General features: G+C 40.1%; 3 protein-coding genes across 5 annotated transcripts; 2 read left to right on the top strand and 1 right to left on the bottom strand.

Moving 5' to 3' along the window:
* Positions 1–1,483: 1,483 nt before the first annotated feature.
* Positions 1,484–10,093, top strand: LOC306910453 (uncharacterized protein). The gene is made up of 15 exons (XM_079485030.1): positions 1,484–1,878; positions 2,042–2,124; positions 2,207–2,363; positions 2,450–2,611; positions 2,691–2,816; positions 2,895–3,115; positions 3,245–3,363; positions 7,152–7,207; positions 8,047–8,541; positions 8,683–8,765; positions 8,853–9,009; positions 9,095–9,256; positions 9,334–9,459; positions 9,543–9,763; positions 9,900–10,093. The coding sequence occupies exons 1-15, from the start codon at positions 1,486–1,488 to the stop codon at positions 10,015–10,017; spliced, it is 2,679 nt and encodes an 892-aa protein (XP_079341156.1). The 5' UTR covers positions 1,484–1,485; the 3' UTR covers positions 10,018–10,093.
* A 4,828-nt stretch (positions 10,094–14,921) lies between these two features.
* Positions 14,922–21,822, top strand: LOC306910452 (uncharacterized protein; the record flags this gene model as incomplete). Its single annotated transcript, XM_079485029.1, has 16 exons — positions 14,922–15,395; positions 15,487–15,569; positions 15,803–15,959; positions 16,095–16,256; positions 16,767–16,892; positions 17,044–17,118; positions 17,232–17,380; positions 17,540–17,665; positions 19,023–19,464; positions 19,548–19,630; positions 19,892–20,048; positions 20,180–20,341; positions 20,446–20,571; positions 20,664–20,738; positions 20,843–20,985; positions 21,514–21,822. 16 exons carry the CDS (start codon positions 14,922–14,924, stop codon positions 21,653–21,655), a joined length of 2,682 nt encoding a protein of 893 aa, XP_079341155.1. The 3' UTR covers positions 21,656–21,822.
* Positions 21,823–22,724: 902 nt separating this feature from the next.
* Positions 22,725–26,409, bottom strand: LOC306909945 (uncharacterized protein). Of its 3 annotated transcripts, none has more exons than XM_079484097.1 (2): positions 26,162–26,409; positions 22,725–24,921 (listed from the first exon to the last, which is right to left on the bottom strand). In XM_079484097.1, the coding sequence occupies exon 2, from the start codon at positions 24,781–24,783 to the stop codon at positions 23,311–23,313; it is 1,473 nt and encodes a 490-aa protein (XP_079340223.1). In that variant the 5' UTR covers positions 24,784–24,921; positions 26,162–26,409; the 3' UTR covers positions 22,725–23,310. The 3 variants fall into 3 exon arrangements, with proteins under 3 accessions (XP_079340223.1, XP_079340224.1, XP_079340225.1); XM_079484098.1 differs by lacking the exon at positions 26,162–26,409 and adding an exon at positions 25,156–26,088 and having other exon boundaries at positions 22,731–24,921; XM_079484099.1 differs by lacking the exon at positions 26,162–26,409 and adding an exon at positions 25,669–26,088 and having other exon boundaries at positions 22,731–24,921.
* Positions 26,410–26,836: the final 427 nt, after the last annotated feature.

Below are 26,836 nucleotides of genomic sequence, written 5' to 3'. Positions count from 1 at the left end.
TACACTTATATAGACTAAAGATAAGTTTGTAATATATTGAATACAAAACCAGTGCGCGAAGATAGAGCACTTTAAGAACATTAAGGAAGTACACCTTTTTTCACCTGTAGGACTATATTCTCAAACCCAGTACGGGAAACCAACCCTAGAAATGAAAAAGCTTAGAATTTTAAAGAAAAGCATAAACATCATAATTCAGGAGTCAATTCTACCAAAAAACAAAAAAAAATTTATAAAGAAATATTTTTAATTCAATGTAATTTTATGTTAGTTCGAAATGCGTGAAATAATTTTGTAAAATACATCCTGACAAGAACAAGATGCTGTTGAAATATTTATTTCAAGTTTGTTATAAGTATACATTTAACATTTGCACAAATACACAGAAGTCCTCTGAGCATTCCTTACATGCAACATGAAATGGAAACTTTCTTGTGCTTCTTGAAACGAACCCTTTCAACCCATCACAACCGATCTGATCCTTATCACAGCATCCAAAACCGGTTTCTTCAGTCTAAGTAGAGTTCTTGTTTAGTGTTAAACTACAGCTTTAAATGTAAATCCAACAGGTTTCAACTGAACGACTCCTTAAAAATATTCTAGTCTCAATGTAAGATCGACTTTATAGCTTTTGAAGGACAATGTTACCTGCAAAATAATTTCAAAATGACTAAACATAATGTGCAAAGAAACTAGAATATTCATTTACATTAAATGAAGCAAATGAAGAGTCAATAGAAAATAATTTTAGAAAAGATTAAGAGGAATCCTTATGGTGGTCTTAAGAAGTACCAAAGATTATTTTTGTATATTAAGTTCAAAATGAGTGTGCGAAAATAGAGTTTACATTATGGAAGTGCACTTTTTTTCATCTTGGTAGATTTAAATAAATGCTACAGCTGCCGAAACTAAAAACATCTTGAACTGACACACATTACATTACATCAGTTGCATTGTTTTGTCTCACAATGCACACAAGTAATGTATTTTTGTGTTAGACAAGTTTGTAAAGACTACTTAAGTATCCTTACTTTTGCAAAGTCCCGGCTTTATCTAATCCCTGTCCGGGAAAGCGGCCCATGAAGTTAAACCAATCCACAATTGAATGCCAATTTTACGAACCTTTACACTATTTGTATGAAGCTATTGAGCTGAAGATCAGCTATTTTATTTTATACCAAATATCTATTTAATTATATATTTAGCAGAAACTAAAACAAATAGTATACAATAAACGATAGTTTTGTGAAGACTGACGTCTCAAAATGACAAAGCCCTGAACATCAAATGAATTCCACTGAATCCTTTCCTCCGTCACACCTCCAGCCTCAGGTGACGAAGCTACGGTTTCTCTCTCCACCTCCTCAGGCAATTTCCAAACACCCTCCCCCGTTAAACCACATAAAAGGAACGAGGGTCGTGTTCTCGTCACTCATCCACTCACTCTCCTTCCAGAGAAGAGAACAACTGCAAACCTCCGTCAAGATGATGTCTTCTTCTTCAACCCGCTCCTTCATGTCCTCAGCAGGATCCACCAGACGTGCTGGAAGTGTGTACGGCGGTGCCGGAGGATCCGGAGTCCGCATCTCCAGTTCTTCTGCTTCTCGTTCCTCTTCTGCCAGTATGGGAGCAGGTTTCACAGGTAGGGCTGATGCTGGCTTCAACCTGGCTGATGCCATGGACGTGTCTACAAATGAAAAAGCCACCATGCAAAATCTCAATGACCGTCTGGCTAGTTACCTGGTGAAGGTGCGAACCCTTGAGAAGGCCAACACTGACCTTGAGCTGAAGATCCACCAGTTCCTGGAGAGCAAGACTTCCCCATCTGCTCGGGATTACAGCGCTTACTTCGCAACTATCAGTGATCTCCAGACCAAGGTATGTGTTACTGCAACAACATAGAGAGACTGGAAGTAAGAAAATGCCTGGTTTGTTTAAAAAAGTCAATCATTAAATTACTTGGAGATAAAAATGTGAAGACCCAGTATTTTTCCGGTACTCCAGACTTACATATTTATCTGTTTGTTTTGTGCCTCTGAAGATTCAGCATGCCACTGGTGTTAATGGAGGAATCTACCTCAGCATTGACAACGCCAAGCTGGCTGCTGATGATTTCAAAATGAAGTAAGTCTACACAAGAACTAGCAGCGCCACTTTCAACTTCTCTAGTCGTCCAAAGCATTAATACTGGTTTTATTCTGGGCAGATATGAGAACGAGCTTACCATGAGACAGACAGTGGAGGCAGACATTTCTGGTTTGAGGAGAGTTCTGGATGAGCTCACAATGGACAGATCGAATCTGGAGATGCAGGTTGAGGGTCTCAAAGAAGAGCTGATCTTCCTCAAGAAGAACCATGAAGAGGTAAGTGGTTGTGGTTAAAGAAACACATTAGTCTAACTTGTTTCTTTATTGATGCGAGACTCACCAATTAGTTTTTGCTTCCTTAGGAACTCTTGGCAGCACGCGGTCAAATGGGCGGACAGGTCAATGTAGAAGTTGATGCTCCTCCGCAGGAAGACCTCACGAAGGTCATGGCGGATATCCGTGAACATTACGAGGCCGTCGCTGCTAAGAACCGCAAAGAACTTGAGGCTTGGTTCCAGACCAAGGTAAAATGTTATTTCCATAAAAAAAGTGGATCCAAATGAGGATTTACTGTACCTGACTGCATTGCATTATCTCTTACAGACCGAATCACTTCACAAAGAAGTCACTGTGAGCACAGAAATCCTCCAAACATCCAAATCTGAAATCACAGAGATTAGACGCACACTCCAGAGTCTTGAGATCGAACTGCAATCACAACTCAGTATGGTAAGGAAACACATTGACAGATGAATCAAGTGAGATTTGTCGATCACCGTTTATGCAATAATGACTTTCTCTCAACAGAAAGCATCATTGGAAAGCACCCTGGCAGAGACGAAGAACCGCTATTCTGCCATATTGTCCAGCTACCAGAATCAGGTGACCAGCCTGGAACAGCAGCTGACGCAGCTTCGTGCAGATCTGGAGCGTCAAAGTGATGAGTACCAGATGCTTCTGGACATCAAGACCAGACTGGAGATGGAGATCGCAGAATACAGAAGACTCCTGGACGGAGAGTCTGTGAGGTGAGTCTTTCTTTCACAATGCAGAAAAGCATTTCCTTCAAACAATTCATATTGTAATTTGTCAGCAAAATTAATGCAATATTTCTGTCTAACCTCCTAGTAATTTGGTCAAATTTGTCTTTACTTTAGCACTGTCTCAACCACAACCAAATCCTCGACTACACGTAAAGTGGTGACCATTGTGGAGGAGGTGGTGGATGGCAAAGTGGTGAGCTCATCTTCTCAGGCCACCAGCCAGACCACGACGAGCTAAAACACTCTTGAGCTAAAACATCCTACTGTGTGATCTCAACAAAGTGAACCAATAAACTGGTCCAAACGCGAATCTTTGTCTTGTCTACTCTTTTCTCTGACTTTTATTTCTTTTTGCTACAATTACACAAACCGTTTGCATTGGTCAAATTATAACAAAAATAAAACAATTGGAAGACAACAGGGTCACAGCTAACCGAGTTCCCAACATTTTGTGGTTGTTTTGGCCGTGGTGATTGTCAATACTTGATTGAACATCATATTCTACCTCAGAAATTGCATATTTTGCATCTGGTTAAACTTAAAGGAGTGTCCCTGTAAGGCAATTGGTCCAAAAAAGCTCTGACTTTCAACATGTTTTTAATTCCTGCAAACGTAACATGTACATATTTTTAAAGGCGTAGGAATGGGGCGGGCAAGGCAGGCAATTGCCTGGGGCCCCGCTATTGAGGGAGGCCCCGAAGGCGGATCATTGAAACTAGAAATTGCCATCTTATTAAAATGCTCAACAACATTTCACCAACCCCCTTTGCTAGGCCCTCTCTCCGGCTACATAAATCCATGAATCCTATTTTCAATTTGATTTAAAACATTTTATTCTGTATGTGTCATTAGCTGAACTCTTGCACAGACGTGATCGACAGCCCTCTTATAAAGTGCTTATTAGAGTCGATGGCAAAGAAAGAAAAATATTCCTTACTGATAAATAATGACCCATCAGCAGATTGTGACATTTATTAGTGGGATTTGTGCTTGGGTTGTCCCTTTGAATAATAAACTTTGTTAAGGTTAACATGAAAAGGATGATACATATACATTCACATGTATTAAGATTATAAATGTAAGTTAATTGAATTTATTAAGATTAATAGAAAAGAGTAAAACAAAATTGATGCGAACCACCTTTATAGGAGCATTTCTTAATTTTCAATGTATTGGTAATATATATGATAAATATTTGGGCATTGACATTTTATCTGGTAAAAGTAAAAACTTTTGTTATATCACATGTATTTTGACTCTACTTTTATCATTTTTGTGCAATTCTATTTTTAGGAGAAATTAATATTCACAAACAAATGTCAGAAGGGCCTCATTGAATAATTTTGCCTTAGGTCCCGACTCAATGTAGGTTCGCCTCTGCATATTTGTATATGTATATACAAACATTTAACCTGAATGGGTGGTTCCAGCAGTAACAACATAAACAAACATTATGTGGCCCAAACTTAACTTCCAGCAGACCTCTTTACAGAATGAATAACATTTAAATATATTAAAATGTAAATGTATTCAAATGTAATTGATGTGCAATAAAATTTTAAGAAAATAAAAATGTAATACATAAATAATTTGTTATTTTATGACCAGGGGCGTAATTTCCACTGGGGACAGGGATGTTCCCCTCACTTTTAAAAATCTTTCAAATTTGTTTACCATGCCCGACGCCATCATTTTAGCCCTTTATGAACATCGTCTTTTGCTACAACATAAAAATTCCTTTTGGTTTCATGGTTTAATACATTTAGGTATTTTGAATTTGTGATAGGATTTAAATCAAAAACATTTCCCCCCATTTTGTGTGCCCCCCAGATCTCAAACCAAAGTTACACCCTTGATTCTAACCAAACACAGACCAGTTGTTAAGCCAGGCATGTGCAATTGATGAAACAGTCTATATGATTCATACATGGAAGTCAATGTGGTCCAAGTTGTTTGGTAATCAACATTCTTTAAAAGCTAATTTTTTATGTTCTGTAGAACAAAGTCATACAGTCTCAGAATGGCATGTTGGTAAATAAATGATCAAAGAATTGTTATTTAAGGGTCAACTATACTTTAAATACTGCAAAGCTTCTCCTTTTTATAGACTGCACCATTTGATTTCTTACTGTGAAATGTTACCCCACTTTATACCATTGCATTTGAAAGTTCCTGGAGATTTCTGAGGGAAATTGCTCTTAGAAACACCTGGTTATCTTCCACTATTAGGACAACCAGGCTTTGTACAGTGCAAAAAGGCTGAATGTATATACAGATTTGACAGTTTAATGAATCCAAAGTGAGAAGCCAATTATCCAGAAGCACAGACCAAAGAGCACCTCATGATGCCAGAACCAAAGTTTTATTCCGTGTCTAACAAACAAAAACTGGGAACAGTGGAGTATTTATACACAAGATTATCAAGGGAAACAAGGCACACCTGGACACAATTGACTGGAGTAACAAAAAAGACTACAAAGACCAGTGACGAGAACTACAAAACAAGACTTCAAAATTAAACACAGCTGACACATCAGGCCTATGGCATGTTAAACTAATTGTTCACTTTCAACATACATTGTCATGATAATTTACTCACCCCTGTTGCCATCCAAGATGCTTATGTATTTATTTCTTTAATCGGAAATAAATTAAGGTTTTTGATGAAAACAATCCAGGATTATTCTCCATATAGTGGATTTCAATGGACTCCAAACGGTTGAAGGTCAAAATTACAGTTTCAGTGCAGCTTCAAATGGCTTAAAACTATACCAGACGATGAATAAGGGTTAATTTTTTTTAAATGTATATGATTTATAAACACAAATGCTCGCTGTGGCGTGCGGGAAAGGTGCGAGGTCAGACACGTGAGTGATAACGAGCATCAGCTGTGGGTCCACGGGTCTCGCATCTGTAACAGAGCAGCTTGGGAGCATAAATGGACGAGCGACAGGAGTGTTTGACGAGGGAGGACCAGGCCTGGACTTTATGTTATGTTTTATGATGTTTGTGTGATCATTTTAAGTTTTTGTTTGTTGTTTGTTTATTTTATTAATTACGTTCGCGGGTTTCCGCCTCCTTCCTTCCTTTTATGGATCTTTGTTACACTTGACTTGCTTTGTTCTGCACAGCGCGCTCATGACTTACGTGGAAAAGATCATACTTGATGTAGGTGGAAATACAGAGTCAGTGTTTACAAGTTGAACGTGCAAATACTAAGTCAAACGCCGTTTACAAAAAAAGGGAGTAAAAAGGTCAAACAAAGATGTCGGACGATTTTGAACTTAGAGAACATGAGATGGATTTTTTTGCCCTGCCCTGCCCTAACATTGTCAAGCTTGACCTCTTCAACGTAATTACCTGAAATCGTGAGTGAGTTTGCAGAAAAGAGCAAGGCAAGCATTTGTGTTTATAAAGCATATACGTTTTTCTTCTTTTTAGAAAAACGACATCGTTTAGCTAGATAAGGCCCTTATTCATCTTCTGGTACAGTTTAAAGCTATTTGAAGCTCAAATACATTTACATTTGGCAGACGCTGCGGGGAAACAAACCCTACAAATTGCAGCCTTGCTTTCCAAAAGTTTGGGAACCTCTGATTTAGCAGACGCACCTACCAAAAGTTACTTACAGATCAGGCAAACAATAGAAACAATTGGAACAACATAAGGACAAACAAAAAGCATAAGTGCAGAAAAACTGGTCTCATATAGCCTCCACAGTATACAAAAAAGTCTTTTTTTGTTTGTGCTTAAAAAGCTTTTTTCTTGCAATTTATATTAGTCATCCTAACCGTATGCTAAACAGAGCAAAGAGACATGATAAATATTGCAATTGGATTTGTATTTATTACTCTCCTGACTACGTTATTTGAGATAACCAATGTTTACACATAGTCCACAACACACAATAATGATGAATGTAGATTTCAAAGACAAGCCTTAAGGCTAGTGCCAGACTTAAATAAATGTTTGAGATGTCATAACTGCAAATACACTCTTAAAAATAAAGGTGTTTAAACAGTTCTTCAAAGCGATGCCATAGAAGATTGCATTAATCTAGTGGACCCACATGAAAACGTATGTAAAAAGCCTTGAAATGCATGCACTTTATCTTAATTAGAAGCAACACATTTGGTTAATATTTTTCCGGAACATATGTTAAGTCACATTTATAAAAAAGTTACAATATATATTTGGATAAAAGCTAAAATCAAACGACATGGGTGAGCGAAATGACATTTTAGGGAATTTGTGCCCGAGGTTTTTACATTTGCATTAGAATAAGCTATACACTGAACGTCACTCAATTCAAAGAGCAGGTTAAGCTCGTCTCAAACAGGTTTTGGATTGCGAGTCACTTTGAATGTAGTGGTTTGTGTGTAAGGAATGTTAGAACTTGTACCGTGCAGTCGTGTTAGGCAAGTTTAGGCGACGTTTGTTTTACTATAAGCCACAAGCTAGGATCTTGGCCCAAATGTAATGCTGTAGAACTTATTATGAGAGCTGCAAGAATTTACATAAATGCTAATAACACAAATAACATGCTAATGTTTCATACTTAAAAATAAATGAAAAAAATCGTAATATTGTCAAAGAAATTCCCAAGTTATAATGATGAGGATTACACAGAATTCTCTATTTGAATGAAAATACACATTTCCACCAATCTGTGATTTCTTGTTGCTCGAGACAAATAAAAAATACTTTCTGTATATCAGCACTAATATAATTTACCCGACTACAAACTGAATTATATTTTGCAGAGACTGAAATAAATGATTTTCATTAACTCACAGAACCCACCAATGAATATTTCTGATAAGGAATTCCTAGGAAGAAATCCCACGCAAATCTGTTTTCAGCCACACCTGCAGCATTGGGCAATAGGGCAATAGTTTCTCTCTCCACCTCCTCAGGCAATCTCTATACTCCCTCCCCCATTAGTCCACATAAAAGGAACGAGGGTCGTGTTCTCGTCACTCATCCACCCAATCTCCAGCCAGAGACGAAAACAACAGCAAGCCTTCAAGATGATGTCTTCTTCTTCAACCCGCTCCTTCATGTCCTCAGCAGGATCCACCAGACGTGCTGGAAGTGTGTACGGTGGTGCCGGAGGATCCGGGGTCCGCATCTCTAGCGCCTCTGCTTCTCGTTCCTTTTCTTCTGCTAGTGGAGCAGGCTATGGTAGTGGCTTTAACTTGTCTGATGCTGTTGATGTGTCTGCAAATGAAAAAGCCACCATGCAAAATCTCAATGACCGCCTGGCCAGTTACCTGGAGAAGGTGCGATCCCTTGAGAAGGCCAACACTGACCTTGAGCTGAAGATCCGCCAGTTCCTGGACAGCAAAACTTCCCCATCTGCTCGGGATTACAGCGCCTATTACGCCACTATCAGTGATCTTCAGGTCAAGGTATGTAGTAGTAAAAAAGTATTGAGAAACTAGTTACTATAAAACTATTGAGCATATTTACTTAAGCTAATCATTCAACTACCTGTCATTCTCTTTACATTGGGAATGTAAAATAAAAGGTTATGTTTTGTGCCTCTGAAGATTCAGCATGCCACTGGTGTTAATGGTGGAATCTACCTCAGCATTGACAACGCCAAGCTGGCTGCTGATGACTTCAAAATGAAGTAAGTCTACACAAGAACTAGCAGCTCCACTTTCAACTTCTACAGTCGTGAAAAAAAAAAAATTAATAATGGTTTTCTTCTGGGCAGATATGAGAACGAGCTTACCATGAGACAGTCAGTGGAGGCAGACATTTCTGGTTTGAGGAGAGTTCTGGATGAGCTCACAATGGACAGATCGAATCTGGAGATGCAGGTTGAGGGTCTCAAAGAAGAGCTGATCTTCCTCAAGAAGAACCATGAAGAGGTAAGTTGCGTTGGTGAAAGTACCTCTACATTTATTTATTGTCATTATTTATGCGAGACTAACCGGTTTCTTTTTGCTTCATTAGGAACTCTTGGCAGCACGTGCTCAGATGAGTGGACAGATCAATGTTGAAGTTGACGCCGCACCGCAGGAAGATCTCAAGAAGGTCATGGCGGAAATTCGCGAACATTACGAGGCTGTCGCGGCTAAGAACCGCAAAGAACTTGAGGCATGGTTCCACACCAAGGTAAAATGTTATTTCCTAAAAAAGTGGATCCAAATTAGGATTTACAGTACCTGACAGCATTGCATTATCTCTTACAGACCGAATCACTTCACAAAGAAGTCACTGTGAGCACAGAGATCCTCCAAACATCCAAATCTGAAATCACAGAGATTAAACGCACACTCCAGAGTCTTGAGATCGAACTGCAATCACAACTCAGTATGGTAAGCAACTGCATGAATAAATGCATCTGGTACTGATTTGTTGTAATCGCACAGTTTATACAATAATGACTTTCTCTCAACAGAAAGCATCATTGGAAGCCACTCTGGCAGACACACAGAACCGCTACAGCTCCATTTTGTCCAGCTACCAGAATCAGGTGACCAGCCTGGAACAGCAGCTGACGCAGCTTCGTGCAGATCTGGAGCGTCAAAGTGATGAGTACCGGATGCTTCTGGACATCAAGACCAGACTGGAGATGGAGATCGCAGAATACAGAAGACTCCTGGACGGAGAGTCTGTGAGGTGAGACTTTCACATTGCAAATCAATGCATCTTTTCTAAAAAAATTTATACCCATGTGTAGTGAGCAAAGAGGGTTATAAGTAATAAGCCAAACAAACGTTTCCTTACCTACTGTTGTTTTTATTCCCTTTTCCAGCGTCTCCACAACCAAATCCTCGACTACACGTAAAGTGGTGACCATTGTGGAGGAGGTGGTGGATGGCAAAGTGGTGAGCTCATCTTCTCAGGCCACCAGCCAGACCACTTCAAGCTAAAACACTCTTGAGCTAAAACATCCTACTGTGTGATCTCAACAAAGTGAACCAATAAACTGGTCCAAACGCGAATCTTTGTCGTGTCGTTGTTATTTGATCTTCACTTGGCATATGCAACCAAACATTTTCATGTTTTCGTGTTAGATGAAAAGTTAGTGTTCAAAAGTAAAATCTATATCAAGCTTATTTAAAAACGTATAAAAACTGTTCGTTTCAGTCACAAAAATCAAGCAATGACCGAGGACACCCTTGAATGTGTGGATTTTTATGCAATGAAAATACCTGAATATAATAATGGCAATAAGTTGATTAAAACATAAGGGTCAAACTTAGATAGAAGGTATTTCACCACGTTTACAAGCCATGCTGGATTTATGGTGTCATAAATATAAACCTTTTCAGTCACAGAGGGCAATCATATAGAATTATAGCCTGTAGATTTAGAGATAATCATAAGGTCATCGTCACAAAAATTGCCCTATTAAAGCAAATTTTCTCGCTGAAAAATATGTGCATACAGCTTTTCAGTAAGCTGTCCTTTTATTCCAGAATAGGACCTGATTGTTTCTGCTTTTGTTTATGAAACAAATGTTTGCATTGTGTCTTCATTCATCAAAACTTATTTTGTTTTAAAGGGACAATCCCCTTTCAAAAGTCCTAATAATTACCATTTAGGCACAGATATGTTCCAATATGTATTTTTGACAACATGCACTATTTAGGTGTAAAGGTGTATTTTTACTTTTTGAAGGCCTATCCCCCTATTGTATCTTTTTATAAGAGTGTACTTTGAGCTACTTTACAAGACCTTTAAAGCCTTTTAAAATATGTCTTTTGAATATATATGTTCTTTCGACTGACCTTGCTGACATTACCTTGTTTTTCTTTTGGGTTGGACTGAATTTCTTTTTGCCTGATGGCTTTAAGGAATGAGCTGACATCACAAAGCTGACAGCTCGAATTCTTAAATAAACAAAAAGGACTAGAAAAGTATAACGTTGGTATTTGAATGCCTCTCCCATCTACAACAAATAAATATGTTGTACCACCAGACTACCACAAAGTTCACTGTAAAGAACTGTTTAAATGTTGAAAAGACACGTAGTTCCTATTTCTTTGCTAATGTATTATTTTATTTAGGGCTGGAAGGGCGATATAAAAGGATTCGATATTTATTTATTCATTTATTTAAGATCTAAATAAAAATTGTTAAACACAAGTTTTTAGGTAAAGTCAAATTGGATTTAAACGTATTTTTAACTTACTATTTCAAATGTTGTCAAGTAGTTGAATTGATGCAACTTTAAAATAAGTTTAAACTTGAAATGACTCGCAAAGCCAAAAAATGCAAGGGGCCATTCACATTTGGCATCTTTTGCGTGAGCAAACACTTCACTACACTGAAGAAATCGCTTTTCATTGAAGGAATCAACTGCCTGTCTATTAATGTTCAACACGTTTCACACCAAACACTACTTTGGTAACTTATCTTTTTTAAGAGAGGGCAGAGTAGTTAATGTTGCGACAGGAGGGACTCACTTACGACATTATCACATAATTAATATATCGAAAGATGGCGTTCAGGTTTCAGCGGTTGAGAAAACTTGAACTGTAATAACTAAAACTGCATGTAAGCAAAAATTTATAAAACAAATAAATGACATTTACAATAACGGACATGTGGTCTATTTTAAACGATATCAGGAAAATAACTACTTTAATATCCATCTATGTTTGGCTAACATGTTCTTTCTTCTGCTGCTTAGATACAACACAAAATAAAGCGCTAAAAAATCAATCTGACTTGAATCACCCTGATAGCACACTTACGCACATCTGGCAGAGATCTACGTATTCGATGTCTGCATTTTCATCTGCAAGACATCTGGCATGATGCTGTTTGCTCATCTGCCTACATCTCTGAGACTTCTGCTCAGATGTCATATGGACCTCTAGAAGACGTCTGTAAGATGTGTATGATTTAGAATGGACGTACGGCAGCTCTTTGTAACGTGTTTAGCAGATGAGATCTCAAAATCTGTAGCAGACATCTTACAGATGTACCTGTGCAATATGGGTATAGATATTACATATCATTTCGTAGTAAAACGTCGTGTTAATCATTTTATTGGTGAAAACTCCAGAGTTAGGCCCTATGTATTTTGTCAAATATGTATTTTATCAAACTGCTTTTGATGATATAATTAGAAACACCACATTAATAAACGTTATATGTTTGCACTTGCTAAGTGTGTCCCATGGGTTAGAAATACTACCTGCTCACTTGGTATCTTCACGCCCAAAACAGGAAATGCGTCATGAAACTAGTCAATTTTGGTATTTGGACGCAGCCCGAGTTTCAGCTTTTCAGAATGCTGCACGTGACAAGAACCAACCAACTAATACAGACAAGATCAGTGAAGATGGAGAGACAGATGATCACAGCATCAATACATCTAGTAGCGGCGTTATTGCAAGGATGTTTTAGTGCATATAATTGATATATCCTTTGTTTATGGACCTCAACGGCATGCATGGCCCATGGTTGCTTAGCAACGACAGATGCCAGATGAGCTCAAACTCCTATAGGTGCTTTGGGAAAAAGCGCGGTTCACGATTTCCGCACGGTTTTAGATACGAAGATGGTTTACAGTGTACTGTTGACGATTAAAATATAGAAAATCATTCAATTTAAGGGAATTGTTTAAAAAAAGCTTTTGAATACGATTTGTTTAAGAAACGATTAAATGGTTTAAGGGAGATTAGGAAAAAGCTAGGTGTGTTTTTCTCAAGTACTTTGGCAAACGTCCCGTCTGCTCAACACTCAATTCATGTTAACTAAGATATTAAATCCACTACATTGACTAAACGTCTGACCTAATTCACCAGACTCATGTGGATTTGCTGTTACAACTGATTTGAATGGATGCAACAGAAAATACCTGCAAGATCGCATTATCGTGGGAAAATATTAAAATAGGTTTAATAATGAAAACTAATTTTGTTGTGAACAACCATTGACTTTCTTTACTGCAATTCTACTCCATTTTCATTGTCTTCCAAGAGTTTTCTTCATATGTTCATTGTTTAATATAGGTGAATAATGCAAAAGCTAATTATTGATATTTTTTATGGTTTCATAATGTATTTGTGCAGCGTTTGCTTGTATTTACTATTATTTGTAATATATGTGGGAATCCGTGATATAATTGACTATTGATTGTAAAGGTTGAATCTTGTTGCTGTCTTTTTGTTATTCGTCATTAATAGCCTACAATCACACACGCACGCGCACGCGCACGCGCACACTTCCTATCAGAAAAAGTCGCCATTTGTTTCAGACGCGCGCGCTCTTGTGGTCAAGCACGCGCATCGATACGGCAAGAACAACAAACACTGACATCATCTGGACATTGGTTCGCATGCAATTGTGTTTTAAATACTAATTCATTTTTGTTAAAGCCCTATGAGACAGTATGTAGGCTACATTTTAAAAGTGGTGGACCATTTATTAGGCTTTATAAGAATATTAGAAGAATAGTCCAACTATTTATTAATTAAGTAGCTTTTATTTCTAAAAATGTATATATTTTTTTCTAAAATTAATTGAAAGTTAATAGGGAACGTTTTTTTATATACTTTTTTGAGATTTATACAAAGTACACGGTTGAATAAACTTCTACATTTTTAAAGGTCCTATAACTTTACTTGACAGATGCGTGTTTTTATTTAATTGAAATCTTAATTCTTCTTTACTTTTTCTTTTGCTTATTTTGGCATTTTACCCGCCTTGACAACATTCTTATTTTCCTTTGCATATGCAAGGTAGTTGTAATGGGTGTGGAAGACACCATTGTACATTCCTGCAGATTGTGCAGCTTTTTTTAAATGCAGTCATTTATTAATCACTTGTTATATTAAGTCTGATGTCATTTTTCCCAGTATATATTTCGGGGTCCAATATGGACAACATGCATTGTAACAAATAAAAGCTTAAGATTACAAACAAACAAATAAATACAAATAAAATTGAGATCTGTTCAGCTGAAAGGCCACAGGGAGGAATGCTAATTCAGACCTGGTTGGAAAATGCTGTTTTCTGTCTTACAGGTCCATGCAATAATATGACATTTTTCTGTCAATCATCCGTTTTACCTTTAAGTGACCTTTTAAAATTACATTGTTACATAATTGCAAGAATCCTAAGTAGTCAATGAGCTCATTGTCCTCCTATGTATACACCAGATTCATATCACATATGAGTATTAGTGACTCTTTCTGCTTCCCTTACAAAAATAAGCATACTTCAGTTAAGTATGCTAATCTAGGGACAAAATTGGCCCGCCTTTTAGTTGATGATAATATAGCCATGCATACTTTAAGCACACTAGAATAAACCTCTGTTTGAAAAGGTTTGTAAATTTGCTGTAGTCAAATATACTACTTTTCGTGTACATAAAACTTGCTCAAAATCATTTCGAGTCAGATGGATTTATTCAGAGTAAATTTCCTGTGAAAATGAACAAATAAGCTTCCAGACAACAGGAGGGGTCTTGCACGTTCGAGACTGTGAGATGATGAGTAAAGTGACACTGATGAGTAAAAAATCAACAGTAAACAAATTCCAAACATGTACAGAGCTGCTGCTTTAAAGTTTGGGGGGGGGATACAAGGTTACTTACTTGCGGGGTCTATCAATCATCCAAATTTACTGCTTGGCGTCACCTTTCAGTACTTTAAGTAATAAAGCCTGACATAATTCCTAGCTGTCAGAGAAAATAAGGTCAGCATGTCATTGCCTGTCAAAAACAGCACTTCAGTCCCCAAACCAACATATAAAAGGGCCCAGAGTGGCTCCTCTGTACTCACTCTCCAGACTGAGCAGAGTAAGACAACTAAGCACCATGGCTTCCACCTTCTCCAGCGGCAGCTCCATGTCCGGCAGGACCACCAAGCCCTTCACTCTTGATTTATTTGATTCCCGTGGGAGGTCCAGAAGGGCTGCCAGCTCGTACGGAGGAGCAGGAGGTTCAGGGGTCCGCATCTCCAGCGCTTATGGCTCTGCGGGCGTAGGAGCTTCTGGAAGCGGTTACGGATCAGGAGGCGGCTTCGGATTCGGTTCTGGTGGTGGACTCGGTTCTGGGGCAGGTGGTGGCATGTCTGGAGGTGATGAAAGCGTCATCGGCAATGAGAAGTTCACCATGCAGAATCTCAACGACCGTCTGGCTGCTTACCTGGAGAAGGTGCGCACCCTGGAAAAGGCCAACGCTGACCTAGAGCTGAAGATCCATCAGTTCCTGGACAACAGGCTTTCACCCTCTGGCACCGGTCGTGACAACTCAGCCTTCTTGGTTACTATCAGTGAACTTCAGGCTAAAGTAGGTTTAATAATAACTTTAATTCAAAGGCATCTTATAATACATAAAGATCTAAAATGTTATATCTGACCTTATTCTGTTTTGCTGTCAGATTTCGGATGCCGTACAGCTTAAGAACTCGGTTCACCTCATTATTGACAATTCCAGCTTGGCTGCAGAGGACTTCAGAGTGAAGTGATTATATTTTAGTTGTTTTTCAGCCTAGGATATAAAAGATCGAACTTGAAAGATTAAAGAAAGAACATTTTAATAGGATAAAACATTCTTATCAACTTATAACATATAAAATAATACATTCCTTAAAATGGTAATCTAATGTTATGGCAAAATAAATGTTGTGCTTTCCCTTCTTGCTCTCTTTGTAATGTTCTGAGAGGCAGGACTAAATGAGCTGTTGTGTTTGACAGATATGAGAATGAGCTGAGCATGCGTCAGTCTGTGGAGATGGATATCCTAGGACTAAAGACCGTTTACAGTGAGCTCAGCATGGTTCAGAAAGATCTCACCCTGCAGATCGAAAGCCTCAACGAAGAGCTGACGTACATGAAGAAGAACCACGAGGAGGCAAGTCATTTCAAAACACTTCACGCTGTCAGAAAAAGATCCGCGTAACTTAATAAAGCAAGTTCCAACACAACAAATGAAATGTTGCCCACCGGTTTAAATGTCTAAAATAAGTCATATTTCATGTTTGTTCAGGAACTCTTGATGGTGCGTGATCAGATGAGTGGACAGGTCAATGTGGAGATCAATGCAGCGCACCAAGAAGACCTCAACAAAATTCTGGCCGACATGCGTGAGCACTACGAGGCTGTCGTGTCCAAGAGCCAGAAAGCGCTTGAAGGCTGGTTCCAGGAGAAGGTTGGTTTATGAATACATCCAGCAGCCTGAATCAAAATTGTCTTCAATACATCATTCATCAAAGCAAACATCTATACGTATGACAGAGGTCATCCTTATGAAACAAAATAACTGAACTTCAACTATACGCTAACAAACAATAGAGCGCCTGTAGATGATTTCTGATAACGATCCAAAGAAACCAAAAAGATCCGTTACTTGGCTAAACTACACTGTATTTTAAAATGTGATTGATTTGTCTCAAGATGTACACCACTAATGTTTTTTGTAAAGTACCTTTTTGAAAACAACGGAAATAACTTGGTCATTTTACCAAGGCTTAGTCCTGGATTTTGTATAGGACAATATTGTATAGGACGATATTTTCTTTGCATAAGAGTTTACAAAAAGTTAGTTTAAAAGGTGCCAAATATTTTAGGATTACCACAGCTGTTATGTGTTTATATTACAAATGTGTAGGATACATGTATATTAAACTAACCAAATTATACGTGTTGACACTCTTTACAGTCTGAGACCTTGAAACAAGAGGTGGTAGTAAGCACTGAGACCTTACAGACCTCCAAAACTGAAATCAACACAGTCAAGAGCACACAGCAGTCTCTGGAGATAGAGCTTCAATCTGTCCTGTCCATGGTAAGACTAAGTATTTTGATATTCAAGCTACAAAAAAAATGAATATGGTTCAAACGCAATTCTCTCAAAACCGAACCTTTTACAGTGTAAATGTTTTTAGTATTGTGCTTATAACCGAAAGTTAACAGAAACAAATCAAAATTTCTGCCAGAAATCCTCCTTGGAAAACACCTTGTTAGAGACTCAGAATCGCTACTCCATGAGGCTGTCCGGCTACCAGGCACAGGTGAGAGCTGTCAAAAACAGGGCATCCATTTTACAGACAGATGTCTGTAATGTACAGTATGTGTGTCCTCGAATGACCTCTAAATACTGAAAATATCTCCCCTGGGCCTACAGGTGGGTGGAATGGAAGCGCAATTAGTTCAACTCAGATCTGATCTTGAACGTCAAAGTCAAGAGTACCAGATGCTCCTGGATATCAAGACCAGACTGGAGCTGGAGATCGCCGAATACAGAAGACTCCTGGACGGAGAAGCTAGTGGCAGGTAAATCAAGCATGATATTTACATATATTGACTTTCTATGTGGTATTATGTGTGTTTGTTCGTTGATGTGTACGATAGTTCATATGCATGTGAATTATCACATTAGTTTGGGAGTCTGTGAAAGCCGATCTCACTCGTTTGCCGATTCTCTCCTGGCAGCTTGACAATCTCAGCTGACTCTTCCAGCTCTGTAAAGACAAGCACCACCAAAACAGCCGTGATCACTATCGTGGAAGAAGTGGTTGATGGGAAAGTGGTCTCCTCCTCTTCAACATCTCTTGTGCAGTAAAGCTGAACGATGTCATCGGACTGACGTTGCCCAGAAGAGGTGCAACTGGAGCTCATCTCGTGCTACGAAATGTGGTGGTGGTCTGTGAGCATATAGAACAATAAAAGAAATAAACAAATGCGTGATTGGGTCATTTGTGGTGCAGGAAATGTACGATGTTATATAAAGTCCATTGAACGTTCAAACATTGAGTTATTAAAAGCGTCGTTGAGGGTTTAAAGGGTTGTGGGTTTGAATCCATGGGAATACACAAACCGATCAAATGAAAAGCCTAAATGTGCTGTAAGCCTTTGCACAAAAGATAAATAAGTAATGTTTAAAAAAAACCTGAACGATCACTTCCATGGAAGAATTAAAAGACAAATCACACCTGCCATATTGATCCAAGCATAACAAGACTCTTTCACATAATTCTACGATGACATGCGTCAAAATCTGGTTTCTAGTTCTGATGAACCGTCACCCGGCAGTACACACAGAAACCACAGCTGTCAAACACATTATTTGCCAAGATGTTTCCAGGCCGGCCCAGCCCACGAGAGAAACGTAGTTGGGTCAGTAAGGAGAATAAGGCCTCTTTGTTCTGCGCTTGAGGTGGCAACTATGAACCACGCTGTTGAATATAACTGTTGAAATGTGTCACTGATGGATCCGGTCTTCAAACCCACACTGCTTCTCTTTTTGTGTTTTGTTGTTTAGCATTTCTGTACACAAAACGTCGGGTTGCAGGCGTTGAGAAGCTGCTAAGCTTTTCAGACAATGACACCAAGACAACAAATTCTAACAAATGTATTGAAATGAAAAATACGATAATGGTCGGTGCGAAGAAAGAAAAGCAGAATCGTCTGAATAACCATGCCATCACCTTTAAATTCATGTTAATAAGTTGTATTAAATGCAAAATTGTGTTTTTAACTAACCAAATTATATAAAAATCTAACAAGATGCTTTAAAAAACATACCCCTACAATATGAAGGAATATTTTCTTCCTAGGCTATTTTGCCTCCCAGATCGTATTTTAGTATGAATCCCGTGTAAAAGCCCATTTGATCACATGTGAAATTCATGTGGTTTTTCTGTAAGAGTAAGAGGTTAATATTAGTTTTAAGAATGTGTATGATACGTTTACTAGAAAGACCAAGAACGATTTCTAAAATGATTCACTAAAAACATATGCACTCGTAGTTGTTTTAACAAACAGAATCAAAACAGGTGTGACCGTCATATTATTAATGATGGTTGGAGAAATACCAGACAAAGCAGTAAGATGGGATGCGTGACATTCCAGTTATTGTGTCAACATTGACATTCACACTATAAAAGACGCTTAACTTTTTGTTTCTTCGCATAAGTTACTGTCCTGTCAGAGCAAACGTTGATAGACAGAAGGTCAACATGGCTTCCAGTTATTCACGCAGCACCAGCTACATGTCCTCTGCTGGTTCTCTTGTGAGCTCGAGTCGTTCGAGTCGCATGTCCGTGTCAAGCAGCCGTATGAGCGTCGCGAGATCCGGCAGCGTATACGGAGGAGCTGGAGGTTCAGGCATTCGTATCTCCTCGGCCTCTTCGGGAGGGTTTCACATGTCCGATGACACCAACATCATTGGAAATGAGAAAGGCACCATGAAGAGCCTCAACGACCGCCTGGCCACCTACATGACCAAGGTGCATGCCCTGGAGAAATCCAACGCTGATCTGGAACTAAAGATTCAACAGTTTTTGGACAGCAAAGTGTCCCCGTCTGCTCGTGACTATAGTGCATATTATGCCACTATAAAGGATCTGCAAGATAAGGTATTCTGGCTTTAGTTCAGGATTTACATTTCCAAAACAAGAGGAGAGGTCATTTGTGTTTTATTTCTTACGGTTACGTCCAGATCATGGCAGCAATTCATCTGAAGGGTGGAGTACATCTCAGCATTGACAATACAAGCCTGGCAATAAACGATTTCAAAATGAAGTAAGTCCACTGGGCACGTCTTCCCAGACTGGTATGACTTTCTTTCTCCTGCGGAAGACAAAAGAAGACATTTTGAAGAATGTCGATGAGCAATGAGTTGACTTACATTGTTTGAACACATTTCACGAAATATCTTCTTATGTGTTCTGCAGAAGAGTCACACACAGGTTTTCAATGACATGAGGGTGAATAAAATGATTGTTGGGTGAACGGCCCATGTAAGTTTATTTTTCTCACTATGAACATGTTGCAATCTGATAGATATGAGGCCGAGCATGCCATGCGCCAGTATGTGGAGGCGGACATTATCGGGCTTAAAAGGGTGGTTGAAGATTGTGACATGACCGGCAAGGACCTTTCCATGCAGATCGAAGCGCTGAAGGAGGAGCTGGTGTTTATGAAGAAGAATCACGAGGAGGTAATGATACTTACTAATAATACTAATAGAACTAAAGCCAGTTCTGCTTCAAGAATCCATTATACTAGTTTGTAGTTTGTATGTTTATCAATGAGGTCACATTAGACTTTCCCATTCATACTCGTGTTTAGGATCTCCTGGCCGCGCGCAGTCAGATGAGCGGTCAGGTTAACGTGGAGGTCGATTCTCCTCAACAAGAAGATCTCACTAAGGTGCTGGCTGAACTTCGGGAGCACTATGAAGCGGTTACTGCGAAGAACCAAAGAGAACTTGATCAGTGGTTCAAGACAAAGGTGAAAGAAAATAATGGCATCTCAAATGCTTTGGAGGCAGCTCTCGTTTCAAATAAAACATGAAATCATAAAAACATGAAATCGTTTCTCTACTTGTATTGCAGACAGAAACTCTGAAAGAGGAGGTTGTGACCAGCACTACAGTTCTGAAAACATCTCGCTCTGAAACAAACACGCTCAAATCCAAAGTGCAGGCTCTGGAAGTCGAACTTCAGGCCGTCTTGGCTTTGGTTAGTAATGTGAATTGCTTCGACTTTCTTCCAGTACATAGTGTAATTTTGCCATTAACTTATTCTGACATTGCATGATCTAATTAATCTAGAAATCGTCTTTGGAGGCCACATTGACCGAAACCAAGTCTCGGTATTCCTTGAAGCTCAGTGGCTTCCAAAGCCAGGTGAGTGGTTTCACAGTTTACATTCAAATAAAGAGCACGTCGAAAATATTATCATTTATGTAATAAGACAGCCTTAGTACCTGAAGAACGTGTTGTGCTCCCAGGTCACCTACCTAGAGGATCAAATAACACGGCTCCGGTTGGATTGCGATCGTCAGCGTCAGGAATACCAAATCCTGTTGGACATCAAGGCCAGACTAGAGATGGAGATCGCAGAATACAGGAGACTCCTGGACGGAGAAGCCGCGTAAGTCTCGCAGCTGTGGAGTTTATTTTCTATTATTTTCTGTCCATCTAATAGGGCAGACGGTGGGTTCATATATTCCCATTGACCACTTCGGAAGAGTCCAACGCTTGTCCAGCAGAACTTTGTCCTCAAGTGTTTTAACACTACACAAATGCTTGAAAAAAATTGAAAAGAACCATTCCAATAAAATGTAAACGGTCTTTAAGATTTAACTTTATACGTGAGATTTTATAATAATGCTAAAATATCTGGTTGCGAAGTGATGTGTAGCCTAGTTGGAAAGCATCAATTGTGGGTTTGATTCTCAGAGGACACAAATACTAATGAACATTTGCTTAAAAGACCAAATTGTCTATCCAAAGCTACCTATACTGCATTTAAGCAATAGGGAATCAAACCCATGACCTTGACGTTGCATGCTTGACAAAAGAAAAAACATTTAGAATGAAGTTATAACATATATTTCATATAATAAACAGTACCAAAACGTGTACACAATACAATTATTTTCTTTTTTTTCTTCTGCAGGGTCAAAGCAACAACAACAACAAGCTCCACTTCCTCGTCCACCTCCAGGACGAAGGTCATCACTGTGGTGGAAGAGGTGGTGGATGGGAAGGTTATCTCCTCTTCCAGTGCCTCAAGCTTTTCTAGCACACGCATTATCTGATCCGATGTTACGTCTGCTTTTTGTCATAGTTTGAACAAACACTCAATAAAGCAAAGTTCTCCATTCTCTTCTGAAGGAATTGTTCTTTGAATCGCCTCCAAAGTGAGATCAGATTCAAGTGTGTATAATAAAAATGTAATGTAATTTTAAAAAAAACTTTTTGATTTAACTTTGCGTAATAGCATCGATTGATTCTATGTCCATTTTTTAAGACGTAAAAATAATCACACAAACAAACCCCACAGAGTTGCTTCATGTGTTTAAAGACATCAAAAAATGTCTTCATCCTTATGCCGTACAAAACATGTACTGCTTTTATATGATAAACTAAAGACAATATTTGCTTTCTGCGTTTATACAATGGAAATCAATCAAATTTCATCTTTTGAGTTCTGCAGAAGAGAGAAAGTCACCCGTTTAAAACGACATGAGGGTGAATACATGACACAATTCACTTTAACTCCAATAGTTGCTAAATCTGACACAAACAAAATGTGTCAACTGGTATATTTGAGATAAAACTGTAAAAGGCATCAGATCATCTACAACTGAGCTTTGAATAACTACTGCAGATGAACTGTGGTGACAAACCTCCAGAAATGAGCTAACAGTGACCTCTGTTGGTTAAAAAAGAAATCCTCAAGATGACAAAATAAGAACATTGTGCTTGCAAAAGACCTTTAGGATTCAGAATGAAGACTTGCAGGATTTCTTCTCTTCCTAAAAACAATTGTAAGTCCATGCAAAGCACCACTTGATCATCCAGGTGACTGCGCAGTTTTCAAAAACACATTTAGTAAACTTACAGCATGTGTTTTGTCCTTTAAACAACTGGAACTTTCTTCTGGAGAAAAATGTGGAGGATGGACCACATAAGCTGTATATTCAACCTGACACCTTAAACAAATGGAAATGAATAGAAGAACAATTTAAAGCAGTCCAAATCTTTTCTATTGTCTTTTAAACATTGAGATTAAACTTTTGTATTTGGATTTATACATCACATACACATCAATTTTGTTCAATTTCGTTTAATATAAACTGTTTCCAATACAAAAACACCACAGTTGCCAACTGATGAACTTTTCTGTTTTAGCACCTCCGTAAATTAAAACATTTTATTCGTAAAGTAAATTAGATTGAGAGCCAATGCAATCCCATGCATCTCTGTCGCAACCACTGCATGAGCAACATCACCAGAGCTACAGAATCATCTCTATACTCAAACACACACGGTGAGACAAAAGAGCAATGAATTTAACAGTACACACTTGAATAGCGACCGAGATTATTTAAAATAATAAAATCATAAGGACGAACACTAAACGGCAGATTTTTTTCCATTAGTTTTCTTTAATAATTCATTCCAGTACATGGTTTAAGAATTACATATTATCAATAAACGTGTACACGGAGTATTTTACTGGAGGAAAGAAACTAGAACGTCACTGACTACAACACAGATCAGATACAAAGACTCTCTGTGACCTCAGACTTCAGTCAGAAAACTGTACCCAAAAAAGATATTAAGAAAAGAGACGAAAACATAATGAAACATATATTTTATAATATATTTATATATACTGTAGCTTTTATAAAAAAAACAAAAGAATAAAAAAGAAACGGGTAATACTTTGAGACGTAAAATGAGGTGTTTAGCTACTGTCGTTGCTGAGACTGCTGCCGCTGCTGAGATCGGGTTTTTCACGTTTGTGAATTTGCTCGTGTGCTCTGAGGTGACCTGACTGGCTGAAATTCTTGCCACACTGCAGGCAGTTAAACGGCCGTTCGCCAGTGTGAGTCTGCTGGTGCGCTTTAAGGTGTCCCAGGCGGCCGAAGCTTTTGCCGCACTGGGTGCAGCCGAACGGCCGCTCGCCGGAATGGATCTTCTCGTGCGTTTTGAGGACCCCTGAATTGCTGAAAGATTTGCCACACTGCAAGCAGGAAAAGGGCTTCTCGCCCGTGTGAATTTGCTGGTGATTGCGGTAACTGGTCTCTTTCGTAAAGCTCTTACCGCAGAGCGAGCAACAGTACGGCCGCTCTCCCGTGTGGCTCAGCTGGTGGGCTTTGAGTTCCTTGGTCTGCCCGAAGCTTTTGCCGCACTCGGCGCAAGCGAACGGCTTCTCGCCCGTGTGCAACCGCTGGTGTGAGCGGAGGTCGTCCGCTTTGGTGAAACCCTTGGGGCAGTGCGCGCAGGTGTAAGGCTTTTGGCCCGTGTGGATCAGCTGGTGCCGCTTCAAGTTGCCGGCCTGACCGAAGCTCTTTCCGCACTGGGTGCAGGTGTAAGGTCTCTCGCCCGTGTGGATGCGCTGGTGAGTCTTCAGGTTGCCCAAAGTACTGAAGTTCTTGCTGCACTGAGTGCAGGAGAACGGCTTCTCACCCGTGACGTTGCGAGGTTTGCGTGGAGACGACGCGTGGCCTTTTGTGCTGGTGTGGTTGTGCGCGACGGGCGTCAGTTCGTAAAGATTTCCCGAGGGGAAGTCGGAGTCTAGTTTGCCCATGCCGTCCATGACGGTTTCGGGTCGGAGTTTGTTCAGCTCGGTGCGCAACTCTGCCATGTGGATGGATTCCAGACCGTTCATCTCCGTCTTGATGTGGCTGGACATGAGGATGGGTTCGTACTCGGTTTTGATGACGCCCAGCTCCGTGGCGTAGTAGCTGTGCAGATCCGAGTGCTGCTCCGACTTGATGTATTCCAGGCTGTCGGAGACGTGGGTGATGTAGTCGAACACTAGACTGGGTTCGTAGTGTGACTTGTAGGAGTCCAGCTCCGTACCGTGGAAGGAATGGAGGTCGTGGTGCTCGGACTTGATGTAGTCCAGGCCGCTGATCTCCATCTTGATCTGGTCGGAGCCCAGCTCGGCCGTGCTCAGCGGCTGGATGACGGACAGGTCCACCGTGCAGATGGGGTCGAGGTCGGGCTCGCTTTTCACGCACGGCAGCATGGCCATGGGCTCCACAATCTCAGAAGCCAGCGAGCTGAGGGTGGGCGTGCTACATTCTGACGACAGCATGGTCAGCGTGGGCGTGGCGCACTCTGCTTGCAACGGGTCGAGGGGCGGAGTGCCGCATTCCGACACTAGGCTATTTAGTCCTAAAGTGATGCATTCTGTCTCCAGCTCTGCCATCCTGGTGGAAGCGAGTCCACCGAGCAGTAAACGTATCCGTTATGAGTATTTCACAGAGACAAACGTGCGAGGGGTTCGCCACTGGCGTCCACTGTAACCTCTCGCCTGGGTTAGGAACAGCAATGACTCCCCTGGCGCCTGGACGGAAAATAAACAGAGACAAAAGGAATTATTATGCAGCCTTTAAACTGAACCTTCATTTAAAATCATTTAGCAAAAAAGCACCTCGTAGAAAAATTAACAATGATTGTATTTTAGTAAAAGTCAAGTAACTATGGTTAAACTGTAAATAAGGTTAGTTTTAATCATTTAACATACATTTATAAAGTCTTACACGTCTACTCTCCTCTACATAAATGAAAGCACGCTTACCTGTCAAAATTATTGCTCCCTGAACTCTTTGTAAGTCGCTTTGGATAAAAGCATCTGCTAAATGACTAAATGTAAAATTGCGTTTACTCTCAAACTTTATATAACCACCAAATAAACTTAATTGACATTTTTTTCTCCAAATGCAACAAAACTGTTTATGCAAAACCTAAAAATTGAGTTGACACAATGCTTCGCAGAACCGCGATAAAAGCTTTACCACATCCTACATGCATGAGCTACATCAGGCGTTAAAATCTACACGTCAAACCTTTCTGACATAACGGAATGAAACCAGAGAAAAAAAATCGTGCGGTTCGCGATCATAGGAATCGCGACGTTCACGTCATTTCTACACCGTGCGCGCGTGGACAGCCTGAAAGTACAAAACAACGATAAAAAGCCTCAAAACTTTAACGTTACGTGCATTTCGTAAAACAGCGCTGAAGATATTTCAAACAGAATCCCGAAGCGACTCTCCGCGGTAGGTTCGCTAGTTCGCCACGCATCACCTACTTTTCCTCCGCCCGTCTTGAATCCGGCGGCGTTTTGCGCACAAAAAATCTTTCGCTATTTTTCCACGCACGAGAGCCGTTTAACGCGAGACGTCTGCGAACGGCGGCTCTGCGTCGGCACGCGTCGCGCGTTTCTGCGATTCCAGCGGTGGCGATGAAGAACATACAAAGGCAGGAGGGTGAAAATGCCTCAGCTTCAGCGTGCGAGCCAGTGGCCATCTTGTTTGTAGCTGAACATCAGCTAAGCGAGCGTCGCGACGAGGGAAAGTTGTGCACCGCTATTCCAGCTGCAACTTTTGCACGCAAACGTCGACTCTTTCGGTTTTGCATAACAATGCAAAGGCGCTCGGTGCGATAGACGAGCGCGCGGATTGAGTTGCGTGACTTGTGCGGCTCGTGCACGCTCTCATCAGCGATACGGGGGGAGGAGGAGGATGAGGAGGGGGGATGAAAATGGCAAAACGCGAATAAAAACTACGCTGATGCGATTTTACCTGACGTTTTTTCGGTGCATCGCTTTTCTGTCGGCCGTCAACGCGCCGCTTCAAACTCCTGCCGGACCCGCCACGTCCACCTCGGCCCTGCGTCCAGCAGCCTCCCAGTCGCACACACTCAATTCCTCTCTCCTCCCTCTCTCATTGACTAATTCCGCTTCGTTTTCGCTCCGTTGTCGCTTTCCTCCGGGTTTCAGCCGTTGCACTTCCGTCGCGAGTATGTAAATGCGCGCGCAGCTGTACCGTTTACCGTACAGCTACTTTGTCTACTTCCGACAAATGCACGCGTGTTTCTGCGTGTGTGCATGATCGGATTTAGGGGAATGCACGTCCTGTTGTTAACATCTGCCCACGTTTACGTGCACGGATTTGTGCAACCAGATGTGCGTCCTTTCTCTCACGTGGCCCGTTAAATGTGCACATCATCATCAACATCAGTAGTTTCCTTCAGTTGTAAAAGCTCGAGTACTAGAGGAGTAGACCGCGCTCGGCCAGTCCAGAGTTGTTTTGACGGGAAGATGCATTGCAAGATTTGATCAGTGACGAGATTTGCATTCCGTTACATAGAACAATAGATGTAATCTTTTATGCATCCTTTGGCTTTATTTTTCTGACACGAAGTCAAATATCCTTTACCAATTTCATGCATTGAACACTATTTATATATGAAGAGTA

This window comes from Barbatula barbatula (genome assembly GCF_947034865.1).
Source record: "Barbatula barbatula genome assembly, chromosome: 21".
NCBI classification, from domain to species: Eukaryota; Metazoa; Chordata; class Actinopteri; order Cypriniformes; family Nemacheilidae; genus Barbatula; species Barbatula barbatula.
This window is presented reverse-complemented; position numbering and strand designations above follow the sequence as displayed.

What these genes read in the sequence shown, in the direction of transcription:
- LOC306910453 (XM_079485030.1), top strand. Translation starts at nt 1,486, where the DNA reads ATGATGTCTTCTTCTTCAACCCGCTCCTTCATGTCCTCAGCAGGATCC. An exon ending in TCAAGAAGAACCATGAAGAG is followed by an intron (nt 2,364 to 2,449) that starts GTAAGTGGTTGT and finishes TTGCTTCCTTAG; the next exon opens with GAACTCTTGGCAGCACGCGG. An exon ending in CTGGACGGAGAGTCTGTGAG is followed by an intron (nt 9,764 to 9,899) that starts GTGAGACTTTCA and finishes TCCCTTTTCCAG; the next exon opens with CGTCTCCACAACCAAATCCT.
- LOC306909945 (XM_079484097.1), bottom strand. Translation starts at nt 24,783, where the DNA reads ATGGCAGAGCTGGAGACAGAATGCATCACTTTAGGACTAAATAGCCTA.